Source organism: Haemorhous mexicanus, chromosome 19 (genome assembly GCF_027477595.1).
Source record: "Haemorhous mexicanus isolate bHaeMex1 chromosome 19, bHaeMex1.pri, whole genome shotgun sequence".
NCBI lineage: Eukaryota > Metazoa > Chordata > Aves > Passeriformes > Fringillidae > Haemorhous > Haemorhous mexicanus.
The window spans coordinates 2,659,678-2,675,271 of record NC_082359.1 but is presented as its reverse complement, the minus strand read 5'-3'; the positions used below and the strand labels follow the sequence as shown (position 1 = coordinate 2,675,271).

Sequence of the window (15,594 nt, the reverse complement as noted above, 5' to 3'; positions counted from 1 at the left end):
TGTGCTGCTGCCCAGTGGTGCATGTCTCATCCTCAGGCCTGGCAGGCCAGGAGCTGTGCCTGGGTCACATGAAGTTTGCTGGAGGGCCCTTTCCAAGGTCTGTGCACTCAGCAGGCAGCAGGACACAGCATGGAGCTCTCCTGGGTCTGTGGGGTGCTCACAGGCGTGATCCCTTTCCAGTGAGGAGGTGAGAGCAGAGGCAGTACCTGGAATTTCCCCTTCTCTCCTGCTGTCAGAGTAACTTCCCTGATGAGGCAGTAAAGCTCTGCAGGGACCCAGCAGTGGGAGAAGAGCTGCAGAGCCCCAGCCAGGAGCCCAGGGGTTAACTCTGCACTAGGGGGCTCGAGTCAGCCCAGGCTTGAAGGACAGCCCAGCACAGAGCAGCCTTCAGACCAAACAAAGTACCTTCTGCTGAGCTGGGGCACAGATAAAAGATCCCATGGCATTTCTTGTGTAGCTTGGAGGAGACTGCCAGTGCTGAAGCTGAAATATCTCTGCCAACAAACAAAACTGTCTTTAAACTCTGAGGCTGTGTGTGAGCTATTGTTGGGGACATAATGGCTTCTCTGTTTCCCTGCACAGTCATTGCTCTGCAAACACACCACTGGTCTCTTTTTAAAAGTGGTTGAGTGTAAATTAAGTTCTAGAACCTGGAAAGAGGTTTCATCCATTTACTTTTACTACCCTCAGTTGACACTTGTTTACAGAGCAGCACATACAGTAGATTTACAGCTGCTTTACCTGGATGGAGATGGGCATCTTTAGTGCCCAGGCTGAGACTCACAGATACAGGGCTTGGACAGCAAATGTGTCCAAATGCCCTGGTTTAAGGCAGGGGGTGAGGCTGGGGGGGCTGCTTGCTAATCACCCCCCTCTAAGAAAAGTTTTGGTTTGGCTGGCCTGGCCTGTTTCCTTTAGTTAGCTCAGTGCTGGCACGCTCACTGCTGCCTAGTCCTGAGTGTGTGTGGCTGCTGCAGGGTACTGAGTGCTGCTCTGGCTGCTGGAGTTCACTCTGCCTTGGGCTGCTGGGCATCCACAGTGGGGTTGGTGCATCTGTTCTTCACCACAATTCCATGGACTGGCTTTTCTCTGAGGATGGCAGATGCTCTGGTAAGGTAAAGGACATCTTGGCTATTGTGCTGAAGTTGTGGTAAAACCCAGAGCTGCAGTACAAAGGGGGGAGGTGGTATCTGAAGGCAATATGGTTAATTTAGGTCTATTTTGCTGGAATGGTCTTGTAATGGAGAAGAAAATGGGTCAGGGTAGCTGTTCAAGCTGTATTTGCTGAAGTGCCTGTCCCAGCAAGGTGGCAGTGACTGTCCATCCCCTCAATAGCTCTCTGCTCCTCCCTGTGTGCACCCAGAGAGCTCCTTGGTGTTCTGTGCTCACTCTCAGGTGAGCTGCAGCCCGGGAGCAGCTGAGTGCAGGACTGGCACACATGGGGACCTGAGCACTGGCTATGGCCCTCTGGGAGTGCTGGGCTCATTGGGAAGGTGCTCTGGCCAAGGGCCCCAGGCAGGAATGGGTGCTGTGCTCACACTGTAGCTTTGTCCAAGGTTGATTCCTGATGACCTACATGTGTTTTGCACTGGTCCTTAGCAACCTTCCAGACAGAGACTCTTCCACAGACATGGCATTTAAAAGCAGATTATGTGAAGTGAAATTTTTTAATTTTATAAATTTTTTTTGTCCTGAATATGATGTCAGCCATGATTAACAGCAGTTGTGTTCTGCTCCTTGGATTTCCCTTCTCCCCTGTGCATCTGGAGGTTTCTGTGCTGTTCCCTGCCTGCTGTAAGGCAGGCTCTTCCCCAGGTGACAGCTGCTGGTTTGAGGATACGAAAGGAGGTGGCAGCAGGGCTGACAATCCTGTCTCTTTCCACAGGAAGATGAAGACACGCTGTGTGGTGGTGGCAGGGGTGGCTGCAGCCCTGCTGGCCCTGGTGCTGTTCCTGGGGCTGTTCTTTGGGCTGCGCTCAGGGGACACACACACCTACAGCAGGGCAGCCGTGGCCACCGACGCAGGGCCCTGCTCCATCATTGGAAGGTACCCACTGGGGTGGTGTTCCCAGGGCTCCCAGCACGAGGGGAGAGATGAGAATCTTGACTCCATGTTTCAGAAGGCTGATTTATTATTTTATGATATGTATGGTATTAAAAGAAAATTCTATATTAAAACTATACTAAAGAATAGAAGAAAGGATTTCATCAGAAGGCTAGAAAGGAAAAGTGGAATGATAATAAAATCCTGTGGCTGACCAGTCCCCCACATGTGATTGGTCATCAAGTGGAAACAACTCACATGGACCAATCAAAGATGCACCTGTTGCATTCCACAACAGCAGATAATTATTGTTTTTCTTTTCCTCTGAGGCTTCTCAGCTTCTCAGGAGAAAAAATCCTAATGAAAGGCTTTTTCATAAAATATGTCTGTGACAACCTGCTCGCTGTGCCCTGCCTCTCATTAGCTCTGACAGCTCTGGCATGAGACACAACTGCTGCTTCCCTGATGTTCAGGTGCAATCCTTGCAGTTGCCCAGCATGGATAATCAACACCTAGTCTCCCTGCAGAAAGAGGAGATCCTCATAAACCCCAGGCTTTTACCATGCCTGACCAGCTTTACTGCAGTTGCTCACAGACAACATAGTGGGCAAAGATTCCTTGGATCCATTAACAATGAGAACGAGAGTTTTCTTTCTAGCTCCTTTAAAAAAAACATTTTTTGAGCTATCCTTCAGTTCTAGTCTCAAGTGCTGCAGATTTAAGGCTCCTCAGAAAACTGTAATTTCTGATGACAGTGTAATGAATGTGTGTGGAATGTCTGTCCCCACGTGTACCCTGTCACATCTCGCTGTTTTCAGGCTGGTTTGGGTGTGTCTGTAACGAGGGCTGACCTGGTCTGCACGCTGACCACTCAGGGTCTGTTCTCTCTGGTGACAGAAGCTCAGAGCTTCCTGAGGAACACAGGCTGGGTGTGGACAAATGTGCCTGAGAGAATCTGTCCTAGCTGCTCTGACGTGGTGCGTGCAGTGCTGACAGGGAGCTGAGACACTGTCACATGTCACCTTCCCTTCTGCTGCACAGGGACATCCTCAAGCAAGGAGGATCAGCAGTGGATGCTGCGATTGCAGCCCTGCTGTGCGTGGGACTCATGAATGCTCACAGCATGGGCATTGGAGGGGGCTTCTTCTTCACCATCTACAGCAGCACAGGTAAGGGACAGGGCCACACACAGCTGGAACAGTTGGAGAACTTTATCTAAGCCAGGTGGTTTATCCTGCCTGAGAGAAGGTGAATGATGCTCACAGCCTATGGGGGAATAGCAAAAATAATTGCCAAGGAACTGGCTCATGTTGGTCAAAGTCCTCCAGCAGAGACCATGGCTGTGTGCAGAGTCCAGAGCTAAACATCATCTTCCTTGCTCTGTCATTAAAGGAAAAGTGGAAATCATTAATGCAAGAGAAGTGGCTCCAAAAAACGCATCGGCAGACATGTTTGGGAACAACACACAGCTCTCTCTGAAAGGTATGGCAAAGGCTGCTTGGGGGGACCACAGGGCTCCAGCATTCCCTGCTACCAGCACATCTACATTGAGAACATTTCTTATGGCTGGCTCTTGCCTACCTACAAGATTTCCCTCCTTCTGGATATTTCCAGAATATTCCAGAGGATATTCTGAAAATATCCTCTCACATAATTTGCAAACTCTGGCCTGACAAAGAAGCTAAAAGCAATGCCCTTGAAACTAACCCCATCACTTTCTGCTTTTCACTTCATGAAAAAGCAGGTGAATGCAAAGCACTGAGTAGACCTGTTCCACATGTGCCATCTTTCCTTTCCACCTCTTTGAATAAGTCTTTGTGTGGATCATCTTGGGTTTTGTCAGTTCAGGTGTCCTCCCTAAATTACTTGTAGTGGTGGCTTCAAGTAATGGCTTGGGGCCTCCAGAGAACTTTCCTATCAGGAAAGTACTTTCTAATAAGAAATTGAGAGAAATACTAACTGGTTCTCTTCATGGTCACTCTTCTGAGCAAGAAGGAACAGCACCTTGGAGGGGGTTTGAGCAGTGTGTTGAACTTCCAGGAGATGCAAGTGAAAATAGGATTGAAGCAAAGTGTAACATCACTGTGGGATGTGGAATCAATCTGTTCCAGTTGTAATTAAAATGCTGCAACAAAGTTTTTGGTTCAAGTGCATCGCAGTCTGTGTCCTCTCCCATGACAGCTTTTGTGTTCTGAGCAGCTTTGCTCTAGTACAGAGCCTACAGAGGGAAATGACCCTAAAACTGGAGTTACCAGCAAGAGGACAGAGGGGTTTCAGCAGTTCAGAATACACAGGCACAAATGCCAGACCAAATTATTCTGTTAATTCTGCTAATTCTCCCAGTAGGTCACAGTACACACAAGCCCTGCCTAAAAGCAGGGCTGGCAGAGATGCCTGCCCAACCTCCTGCTCCATCAGCCACTTTCTTTTCTTGCTGTGGGAGACTTAACACATTCCTTTTCTGCTCCAGGAGGACTGTCAATTGCTGTTCCAGGAGAAATCCGTGGCTATGAGCTGGCTCACAAGCGGCATGGCAAACTGGCATGGAAAGACCTGTTTCTGCCCAGTATCAAGCTGGCAAGAGAAGGATTCCCTGTTGGGAAAGGCCTTGCTGCAGCCATGAAATCAAAACAGGAGGCAATTGAAAGGAATCCCTTGCTGTGGTAGGTAGAGCAGTTGCTGTCCTATGCAGAGAAATTTGGGGTGGCTGCATCCAATCTGCAAAGTCCCTGTGTTTGTGCAATGCAGTGTCCATGGGGAGCGTGCATGCCCTGCAGTAACCACACTCACTGTGCCTGCTGGTGACTCTGCAGATAACTAAAGGTGCTCAATCATGGGGAATGTTCAGTCCTGACCTTTAAAGGGGGAGAAATTCTACTCCTGAAGCCCATTTGTCTGAGCAAGGTGGAATTAGAGTACGTGCTGGGATCAGCCTGCCCAATGGCAGTGTATTTTCTGAATCCCTGCTTTTCCTCATGCTGTAAGAGCACCAAGCTGATCCTGCCTGCATTTGGAGCAATTGCAGAGTCTCCTTGAACATCTCATCTGCTGTCAGGCAGTGGGAATTTGGATCACCTCTTACTCTACAATCAGCCTTCCTCAAGCCGTGCCTCTGACCATCCACTTCTGGCAAAGACTTTGAGCATGAAGGGTTTTAAATACTCCTCACTTCTTACAGTCAAACCCTTAGTGTTTATGTCCAGCCCTGATGGAAATCGTGCTTAATTCTCTATTTTCCTTAAAATCTCTGCCAGCTGCAGGTTTGTTTGCTATCTAATTGGTAATGTACACCCTGGCCTGTCTCCTGTCCTTCCATCAGACAGGTCCACAGCAGCACAATCATGATCCATCATGAAGGAGCTAGAGAGGAATCAATCTACCTTAAAGTGATCTATCAAGCAGGGTCTGAAACACTTCTGGATTTACTGGAAGCTTTGAACCTCATAGCTTAATAGGCTGTGCTCTGAACTGCACTGCTGAGTTCAAGGACTGTGGCCCCTCATGAGCATCCTGAGGCACTTGTTGGTCCCTGGGTGGGCAGGGAGGGTGGTGCTGAGGTGAAAATCCCTGCTGCAGGCTCCATTAATCACACTGAGCATGTGGAATTATAGGTCAGAAAACACTGCTCAATTTCATGTCCCGGTGCCAAGATCTGAGGACCCCTGGGCCATGGCTCAGGCAGTTTCCTTCTCTCCAAGAAGCACCTACCATGAACACTCATGCTGGTTCAGCTGCCACAGACACACATGGTTTTGAATTTATCTCTCATATCTGATCTTCTCCATCTCCTTTCTCTGCTAGTGAAGTGTTCTGCAAAGGAGGGAAAATCCTGCAAGAGGGTGAAACCATCAAGATGCCCAAACTAGCCAACACCTATGCCACCATAGCCAATGAGGGACCAGATGCCTTTTACACAGGAAGCCTGGCAAAGCAGATCATTGCTGACATCCACAATGCAGGTGAGAACCAGGACACCTGTCCCAAGCAGCAGGAGTGACCACACTGCTCAGAGCCCCAGGAGGAGCCAGTGACCTGCAGAAACCTTGGGAGAGGTCAGCCCTGAAATGCTGCCTCAGAGATCTGTGGCAACAGGACACTTAAAAGAAGCACTTTAACAGATGTGCTTGACACTCAGAAATGGAGAGTGTTTGCTGTGCATTTCTGTACCACAGAGCCTCCCAAGTCTGTGCAGTTCAGGCTGTTCACAGAGCCTGAATCCCACGAGTTTTGTGCCTAAAACGTTACATACGTGGTGGTCCTGTGAACTCTGAGCTGTTTGATCTCTCGGTACCACTAGATGGTGGCAGTATCCTATCCTCACCAGCCAGCACGGGCTAGCTTGGTGAACTTCCTGTGAGTAATTTACTGGCTTTATTTGTGGTGGATAATTACTTGCTCTCTTCCTCCTTCAGATAAGAAAGGTGAAGGAACACTCAAATTATTCTACCTGTGGGGTGCCACAAAGCATCTGCACCCAAAACTGCATCTTCCTCCTGTAAACAGAATTCCTAAGGACATTTTGTAGCCTGACACTGCTGGTGTCCTTTGTGGAAAAAAGATGGATGATCAGAGTTGTGGCTGCTGTAAATCAGCCCAACCTCATGCTTAGGCTATCTGAGCCTGAGAGGGATCTATCAAGGAGTAAATCTCCTGGACACACATTTTTGCTTTCTTCACCTTGTTAGTTTTTGGATTTGTCCATGTTCTCTCCAATCCTTGCTGTGATTCATGGTGATGGAGTATGACCTCCTCTTCCTACCAGAGATCACATAAACCCACATCTCTAGTTTCCTTCTCTTTCCAGGAGGAATTGTCACCTTGGAAGACCTGCGGGACTACAATGCCACAGTGATCGAGGACCCCATACAGATCAAACTCGGGGAGTTCACCCTCTACACACCCAGTGCCCCCCTAAGTGGCCCAGTTCTGGCCCTCATTTTCAACATATTGAAAGGTGAGAATGCCACAGAGCAGTGCCCCACAGGCAGCAGGAGCTGGGAGAGCTCCAAAGACATCACCTTTTTTGGGGGAACAAGGCCTCCCTGATAGGCCTCCAGCAGCTGAGAGGTCTGAGAGCCCAGGAGAGATCAGAGCTGCAGAAATATTCCTCTTCTGCTGTAAACTCAGGGATGTTGCCTTCCTACCTGAAATACAGGTGCAAGAGGAAAAATATTGTCCTGATAGGGGAGCTTCTCTGATATTTTTATGGGTGGAACCTAACATGTACTTGAGGCTTCTTTGGAAAACACCTCTGCAAGTACAAATTCTGCTGGTGACTCCCACAGTGCTCAAAACTACCAGAGCTCCTGAGTTCTCCATGTGGAGATGAGGACAGTCCAGTGACTGCATCTCTGTAGAGACTGGGCTTACAGGTTATACATTTGACCCAGGTGCATTAGCAATCCATGGACCCTTGTGCTTTGTGTTCACAGTTGTTTTTCCTCTGTTGCCAGGATATAATTTCTCTGCTGCCAGCATCAAAACCGTGGAGGAGAAAGGTCTGACCTACCACCGCATCGTGGAGGCCTTTCGCTTCGCCTACGCCAAGAGGACTTTGCTGGGAGACCCAAAATTTGTTGACATGACAGAGGTACCTGGCAAAAATCTTTTCTTTCTGCAACACCAAAGTTGACTAGAACGTGGCTTAAAGTTTTTGGGTGACTCCACTTTGTCAGGCATGCTCTGTGCCACTTGCTGTGACAGGCACTGAAACAGCTCTGAGTCACAAAGTGATGTCCTGTGTGGCTCATGGCTGAGCTGTGGGGGCTATAAATGGAGGCAGCCTTCCTCCTCAATTCACCAGGAGAGCTGGAGTGCATTTAGGTCTAACCCTACCTGTTTTTATAGTGTTTGAAGCCTTATTCACTGTATTCCCAGCCTCCTTGTGGCTCTCTAACCAGAGTTTTGTGTGTAGTAAAATGAAGCAGCAGATGGGAAGGGATGAGACTGCTTGTCCCAACTTTGCACTTTGTGCTTTACTTCTGTGCCTGCAAAAGCAGCAGACTCTGAGCCAGCCCAGCTTGACGAACACAAATTTTCAACTTAGAGAGCTCTGGTCTGGCCTTGCCTTGTACCTATCCAATCCCATTCCTCTTGTCCCTGAAGCAAGTGTAGCCCTGCTTGCCTCACAGCAGTGTGGGAGCAGCCTTCCATAGCACTGCAATAATGGATGCTGATCAACTTCTACACAAAGGGATGACTTTGACAGCTGCTCCTGTGACAGCTTAAAATGATCTTTTGCTACAGTGTCCATCTTCCAAGAAGGAAGACTCTGGGGGAAAACCGTAGCCTCACTGCCGGGATTTGCCACTGCTGTGTGGTCTGAATTCCTGGATATCAGCCTCATGACTACATGTCTCAATGTGCTGAGTAACTGCCCTGGGTCTCTCTGACAGGCAATCAGGAACATGACATCCGAGTTGTTTGCAGATAATCTCCGGAGGAAAATCACAGACAGCACCTCCCACCCCATTGGGTACTACGAGCCCGTGTACTACACTGCAGACAATGCCGGTACATCCCACGTCTCCATTGTGGCTGATGATGGCAGTGCTGTGTCCGCCACCAGCACCATCAACCAATAGTAGGAGCTCAGACATTCCTTCCCTGTAGGCCTTTGCCATCTTCCTAGTGCCGGTTCTGGGTATCAAACACCACCAGCTGTCACCTCTGGGGCGGGGTAGGGGTCAGTAGTGCTGGGGATGGGCACTTCTGCTGAGCCTGCAGGTCAGTGCTCAACACGGAGGCCTCGTGCTTGTGTCCCAGGACAAGATGTGTCCTCTCTCTTGTTGAATTCCACCACAACATTGGCTGCATCTGGATCTTCTCATAAGCTGAGCTATTGCTGCTAGTTTTGATTCCCCAGGCTTTTGGAAGGAATTTGAGCTAATACAGCTGGCCTGGAAGTGCAGTGTTTGGCTGTGAGTGCTGTCAGAAAGAGCTGTGTTCACACAGATGGCCTGGAGCCAGGGTGGGAAGCTTATTTTTATCCATAGAAAATGTCTTCAGCTTGACCCATCTAAGCAAACCCCCAGTCATTCCCAAAGGTGCCAGCCTTGCAGCTGTGCTGCCTCTGAATGGAGTGCAGTACTGCCCACCTGGAAGGGCCAGGAGTTGTACTGAGGTGCTGTGCTGGTTTTCCCCATGGGGTCCTCTCAGGGGAGCTCTAGAGGGGCTCTGAGCTGCCTTTCCTCTGTGTGTAGCTGTGTACTCACGGTATTAGCTGCTTCCTTCCCCCTGGGGGTGACAGAAAGTCCTTTACAATGGGAGGGAGTGGAGTGTTACTCCAATCAAATCCCAGGTTTCACATTGTAGTAAATTCAGCTGAAGCTCTGCCTAGATTTGCTGTGGGTTTGACCTGACTGTGACAATTTGTTTTCTCCAGCTTTGGCTCTGATGTACGATCCAACATCAGTGGAATCATATTTAATGATGAAATGGATGACTTCAGCTCACCTTACATAATCAATGGATTTGGGATCCCTCCTTCTCCAGCAAATTTCATAGCTCCAGGTAGCTGTAAACTACCTTCCTGCCTCAGTCTTTTGGTTGCATTCTGCATGCTCACACTGTAGCATCTGTGCCATGGGACACAGGCCTGGGACCTGCAGGGGACAGGGGTGGGAGAGAGTCAGGGAGGTGAGTGCAGGGTATGTGGGATCCCCAAGGACTGAGCAGGACACGAGCTGAGTCAGGAAGGTGAATACTGAGGCTCTGGGCTTAGATGTGGAGTAAGAGCTGGAAGTCTGTCAGCTGCAGGTAGAAAGCTGAGCCTCTGTGTTGCCTCTGTGTCCCCAACAGGTAAACAGCCAATGTCCTCTATGTGCCCCTCCATTTTGGTGGATAAAATGAAACAGGTGAAGATGGTGGTGGGTGCTTCTGGAGGAACAAAAATAACTACAGCAACAGCACTGGTACGTGAGGGTGTGGGCAAATGGGGCAAAATGGGAGAGGCAGCATTTGGGGGGAATCCCATCTGCACCTGTGACAGGATCATGGCTGTGGCTCCCTGCTGGGGGCCAGGGGCTTGAAAAGGAGGTTCCTGCCTGGCATTCTGAGGGCCAGACCAACACCAACTCCTGCCAGGGCTACAAAAGGTCTGCTGTTAAATTGCCCCCTTTAGTGACTCCAGTGCCTCCTTTAGTGACGTTTTCTCTGGCAAATTGTTCTTACCACTTGCACAAGATTTGCTTTGAGTTCTGTTCTCTGCATCTCCATGACCCTATTTACCTAGTTCAGAGTTGTTCCCATCCAGCATCCCAAACTTTGGATCAAAGGCACACAGAGAAGCTAAATAAGAACTCAGCTCAGACACAGTGTCAAGCAGGGCCTCTGTGGGCTGCTGTGGCAGCCACTCAAACCCCCCAAGAGTGACTGCAGCAGTGACTGTCCCCTGTGCCAGCAGCACCAGGCTGGATCTGGCTTTTTGCCTGAGGTAGAAGAGAAGCACTACAAACAATTTCCTAAGCCCTGGACTCTGAGAGTGTTCTCACCTCCCAGTAGCTCCAGCCTGCAGTTCAATGCTGCAGAGATGAGCCAGGCCCAAGGGAACTGGCTGTACAATGGCAGGAAGCTGTAGGTGTGTTTGCTGAGGTGACTGTTGTGTGCTTGGTTACAGCAGCATAAATCCAGCCACCATAGCTTAGGGATCTGATCCTTTTGCTGTGGTAATTTTAGCCACTCGTGGCTTCTTTGTGTGGGAATCCTCCTGAGCATATACAAGTTGCAATGTACCTGTGTTTTGCTTAGCCAAGAGAAGAATCACTGAAAGCCAGGTAGACCAGAAATGATGTCTTTTGTGAGCCCTGTGAGCATCCTTGAGGCACCTCTGCCTGTGTGCCTCAAAGGGTCAGACTTCTCTGAACACAGTAATTAACATTAAGGCTTTTTGCTTCTCACAGACAATCATGAATTCCATCTGGTTTGGTTATGATGTGAAGAAAGCAGTGGAGGAGCCCAGAATTCATGATCAGCTGTTTCCCAACATCACGGAGCTTGAGCAGCAAATAGAGGAGGTTGGTCTCACTAGAGCCATACATGAACTTGTATGAGCTGGGGCCCTCGTGCTGGGAGGGCAAGCACTGTGGAAAATCATCAAGTTTGGCCAAATTGTTCCTGGGTGAGAATAGTAAAGCTGGTACAGGTCTAGGGCTGGGTCACGATAAGCTGTTCAAAGTGCACCTTTAGTTTCAGTCACACAGGTGTGAAGCCAGTGCATTGAAGAGTGACTTGTGTCTGAAACTGAGCATCTGCTTGCAGTGATGTTTGGCAGAAAGGACTTGCAAACAGCAAACCACGTCAGGGCCCAGACCATCCAGAAGTCTCAATCCAGTCAGTCTCAGGGAACTCTTGTGTGACCTGATGATGAATCTGGAAGGCCTGGCCCAGAGCTAGCAAGGGGGGATGCCCAGAGGGACCTGGGAACAGACTTGAAAATATATTCACAGTAGAGATGTCAGCACAGTACTGTCAGTTGGAGAGCTGATGGCAAGGTCTGCCTTGCTCTCCAGACCACTCTCCTGAGCTGGCAGCTTCATTCATCCCCACAGGCCCGAGGCAGGCACAGGCTTTGTACATCTCTCATGCCTCTGTATCTACCTCTTTGTACCTGTCTCATATCTCTGTGCCTCTGTATTTGGGAAAACAGTCCTACATAATGCAGTTTTCTTATCAAACTCTGCAGAAGTTCCTCTGTTAATAAGCTTCTTATGAAGGTAACAGCTGAGGTATCCGCCAGCACTGGGGAGGATGCCCTGCTCTCTCCAAGTCCTGTGTTTTCCACCACTGCCAACAGGATCCATCCATCCTGGCTGTTAGTGTGTGAATATCTGTGACCAAGAATAGTATTGGTAACCCACACTGAGCACCACACATATCAAATTCTGAATTCCACTTCTTCAAAAGTAGGGCATCCCAGAAAGCAAAGGGAAGAGGAGGAACAACATGTAGCCCTATGCAACACAGGCCCTGCAGGTTGCAGGGCTGCAGTAGGTGCAGTTTGCTCACCCAGCTGGGCGTTGCAGGCTGCAGCAGGTGCAGTGTGCTCACCCAACTGTGCATTGCAGGCTGCAGCAGGTGCAGTTTGCTCACCCAGCTGGGCGTTGCAGGCTGCAGCAGGTGCAGTTTGCTCACCCAGCTGTGCATTGCAGGCTGCAGCAGGTGCAGTTTGCTCACCCAGCTGGGCGTTGCAGGCTGCAGCAGCTGCAGTTTGCTCACCCAGCTGGGCGTTACAGGCTGCAGCAGGTGCAGTGTGCTCATCCAGCTGTGCGTTACAGGCTGCAGCCGGTGCAGTTTGCTCACCCAGCTGTGCGTTGCAGGCTGCAGCAGGTGCAGTGTGCTCACCCAGCTGTGCATTGCAGGCTGCAGCAGGTGCAGTTTGCTCACCCAGCTGTGCGTTGCAGGGCATCGAGCAGCAGCTGAGGAAGAGGAGGCACGACACGACGCGGGTGAGCAGCGGCGCGGTGGTGCAGGCCGTCCTCAGGACGGAGCGCGGCTGGGCCGCCGCCTCCGACTCACGCAAAGGGGGCTTCCCTGCGGGCTACTGACCTGGCTCAGCTCCTTCTTCCAGCGCTCTAGTGACACCAAGGTGTGTTTGGGGGGAAGATCCTTTAGATCTGCAACTCAGGGACTTCTCACAGGAAAGAGAATGCATTTACCTGTGATTCTGTTGATGGAACTGGGACAGTTCTCTACAGCCATGACCGAAGTGCCTCATGCCACAGCCGTCTGCTAAGACAGGCGCGTCCACCAGGACGTGCAGTACTTACTTGAAGAGTCTGTTCTGCCTTGAAGAGTTTGTTCCCTGCCTCCTCTCCATCCCACGAAGACAGATTGGGTGCCCAGTTTCTGCAGAAGGTCCGGCTCACTCAAGCTGCAGGAAGCGTTTCCCCTGCACGGTGTCAGCTACCGGGAATGTCCCTGTCACTGCTAGAGAAGATGTTTGTTTCCTGTTGAGTAGGTGGGAGTTACAGGACTCTGGGGCTGGGTTTTCTAAGTTACAAACTAATAGGTCTGTGCCATAGCAGGAAGCCCAGCTCTAGACTGGGATAAGCTAAACTTACCACTCTGTTAACAAAAGATGTTTCTGCATTTCACCCAGTTGATTTTTGGAGATGAGGGGGGAAATGGGAAAATGGTTTCAAACTTTTTTATATTTCTGTTGAGAAGGTCTAAAGGGAAGATGCTACCTGTAAAACTCTGAGCACAACTAAAATAAATAAATACGGAGTCACACATTTTCCTTGCCTGCACAGTTGCTGCAAAAAGGGATGGTGAGAATCTGTGTGAAAGAAGCTCTTTTGAGACTTTTGTTTTTCTTCACTGCCTTGATGAAGTCATGAGTAAGCAAAAATAGTTACATATCCAAAACAAGCTTGTTTTTCTCCACTTTGCTTTTTATGATATCATACTGCAGTGAAATATCAGAGTTTGGGGAAATGAAATTTCTAAGAAAGGGCATGCTGCAGCTACTCTTGTTTAAAGGTAAGTTACTGTTAACCAGACTTTTAAGGACCTCTCAGAAATCCCTGTCTGATATGGAGCAGCTGAGTGTTTGTACCTGCATGAGGTGGTTTGGAGCAGGACCAATAGATCACATCACATAAACTTGGCTCAAGATCAAAACCAAATGATCCACGGGGTTGTCATGCTCTAGTGGTGTTCTTGAAATCCTTGATACACAAGTGGCAGTAAGTTAGCTCATCTATTTGGCTCGTGGAAACTTCCTGTCAATTTGTAAGAACCTTAAAATACGGAAAAGAAAATGAAAGTCTGAAGTTTTAGGCATCATGCAACCTCTTTCCTAGAAGTGTCTGGAGTTGAGGAGAGCCCAGTTTCACAGAATAAAGTGAGAGCTAGATGATGCTTAAATCAGTCATGACTTTGACATACATGTTTGCTTCTATCATTTGACCCAAATGAGTGGCTTTTACCAAACATGCCCTGGGTGTGCTCTGGCTCCTTTTCCTGAGCTCTTACTGGTGGTGCTGCTTTAGGTGTGCAGCAAAGGCAGTGACTGTAAATGACCTCTAGTCACTGTGTTCCCTCTTGTTCCCTCAAGAGGCCAGTTTGGAGCCAAGCCTGTGTCCTCTTATTGCCAAACTAAGACTTTCACTTTTCTACTTTTTGTAATTCCACTTCTGGTGTTCCTCAGTGTCAGGCTGGAATTGGGACTAGCTGAGTTCTTTCTTGGCTAGGTGTGACCTGGGAAATAAAGAAAATTGCTGCACAGCAAAGTAAGCTTATTGGAATGAATCTTACAGTCACTAGAGTTAGTCCAAAACTGGAAGGAAATGGATTTCTGGGAAGTGCCTGATAACAATCCTGATTTCTGATACAGCTCTGAGTGGCTGCTGCTGGGCTGCACCTAATGGTTTGTGGTGCAGCAGTTGTTCTTATGTTCCTGAATTTCCTCTTGCTAGTCAGAAAATTCCCCTATTATTTATAACCTGTGTTAAAAAGCTTCCCCTGTGGAAAGCTTAAAACACTCCTAGTTACAACTGTTATAAATGCATTTGAATTCTTGACTCTGCAGAAGTTGCTCTATTTGGTTGTTTTTTAGCAGTAGAAAAAACAAAGGAAGGAATAGGAAGGATTTGTTAAACTGGGCTACAGCTTGCACTTACTCCTTGTGTTTTTAAAAAGCTGTGGATACTTGTGCAAGCTGTAGTTCTCTGCATCTCATTTGGACATATCTGTACATGGAGCAGGCACTTCTGCCACCTGCTTGGACATCACATCCCACTACTCACCCTATGCTGGGGCTGTCTGTGCATCAGCAGCCAGATGTCAGGCAGTGGTTCCTGCTGTAAAACCTCCAACTGCACCCTCCAGGCTGCTCAGTTTATGGGATGTTTCAGCTGCAGGGAAAATCTTCTGGATAGGATGAGAAAGAATGACTTTAAACTGAAAGAGGGTACATTTAGCTTACATATTAAGATTATATTCTTGACTGTGACAGCAGTGAGGCCCTGGCAGAGTCTATCCAGAGAAACTCTGGCTGTGCCATGCCTGGAAATGTTCAAGGACAGGTTGGATGGCACTTGGATAAACTGGGTTTAGTGAGTGACATCCCTGCCCATGACAGGAGGGTCAGAACAAGATGGTCCCTGAGGTCCCTCATCATTCCATGTCCCACCTTTTGAATGCAACCTTCTGGCCCTGCTCCTGGGTGCACACAGTGTGTCAATGTGGGCTGCCTGTCCTGGTGCAGGGCAGGGAGAACAGGACACATTCCATGACTGATTCCAGCTGATGTGAAAGGAAGCTGTACCATTAAAAGGCAATTCAGATCAGGAGCTGGAGGATTCACCTCTTGCCCCTATTCTTCAGTCTGACATTAGTACAAGTTTCTTTTGGCAACCATCCAGCCTCTTCAAGGGAACAAAACTCAGCTGTGAGAGACAAGTGGCACGAGCTGCACTGTTCCTCAGCTTCTCCAGCAGCATATGAGACTCCAGAGTGAACAACTGTTACTGCTGGAAACACCTGCATGGAGTCCTCTGTGCTTGTGTGATGGGGTAGGTAACAGGTTTGGAGGAGAAAATCCCAGA

General features: G+C 49.0%; 1 protein-coding gene across 6 annotated transcripts in view; it reads left to right on the top strand.

The window, feature by feature from the left end:
- GGT1 (gamma-glutamyltransferase 1) overlaps positions 1–13,276 on the top strand; it is a 31,535-nt gene extending 18,259 nt beyond the window's left edge. For all 6 annotated transcript variants that reach the window (XM_059863947.1, XM_059863949.1, XM_059863945.1 and 3 more), the window contains 12 exons: positions 1,886–2,047; positions 3,086–3,213; positions 3,437–3,526; positions 4,515–4,707; positions 5,846–6,003; positions 6,849–6,998; positions 7,498–7,634; positions 8,440–8,627; positions 9,429–9,556; positions 9,845–9,957; positions 10,945–11,058; positions 12,445–13,276. In XM_059863947.1, coding sequence (XP_059719930.1) covers positions 1,890–2,047; positions 3,086–3,213; positions 3,437–3,526; positions 4,515–4,707; positions 5,846–6,003; positions 6,849–6,998; positions 7,498–7,634; positions 8,440–8,627; positions 9,429–9,556; positions 9,845–9,957; positions 10,945–11,058; positions 12,445–12,588 — 1,701 coding nt within the window. In that variant the 5' untranslated portion in view covers positions 1,886–1,889 and the 3' untranslated portion in view covers positions 12,589–13,276. The remainder of the gene's footprint in view (positions 1–1,885; positions 2,048–3,085; positions 3,214–3,436; positions 3,527–4,514; positions 4,708–5,845; positions 6,004–6,848; positions 6,999–7,497; positions 7,635–8,439; positions 8,628–9,428; positions 9,557–9,844; positions 9,958–10,944; positions 11,059–12,444) is intronic.
- Positions 13,277–15,594: the final 2,318 nt, after the last annotated feature.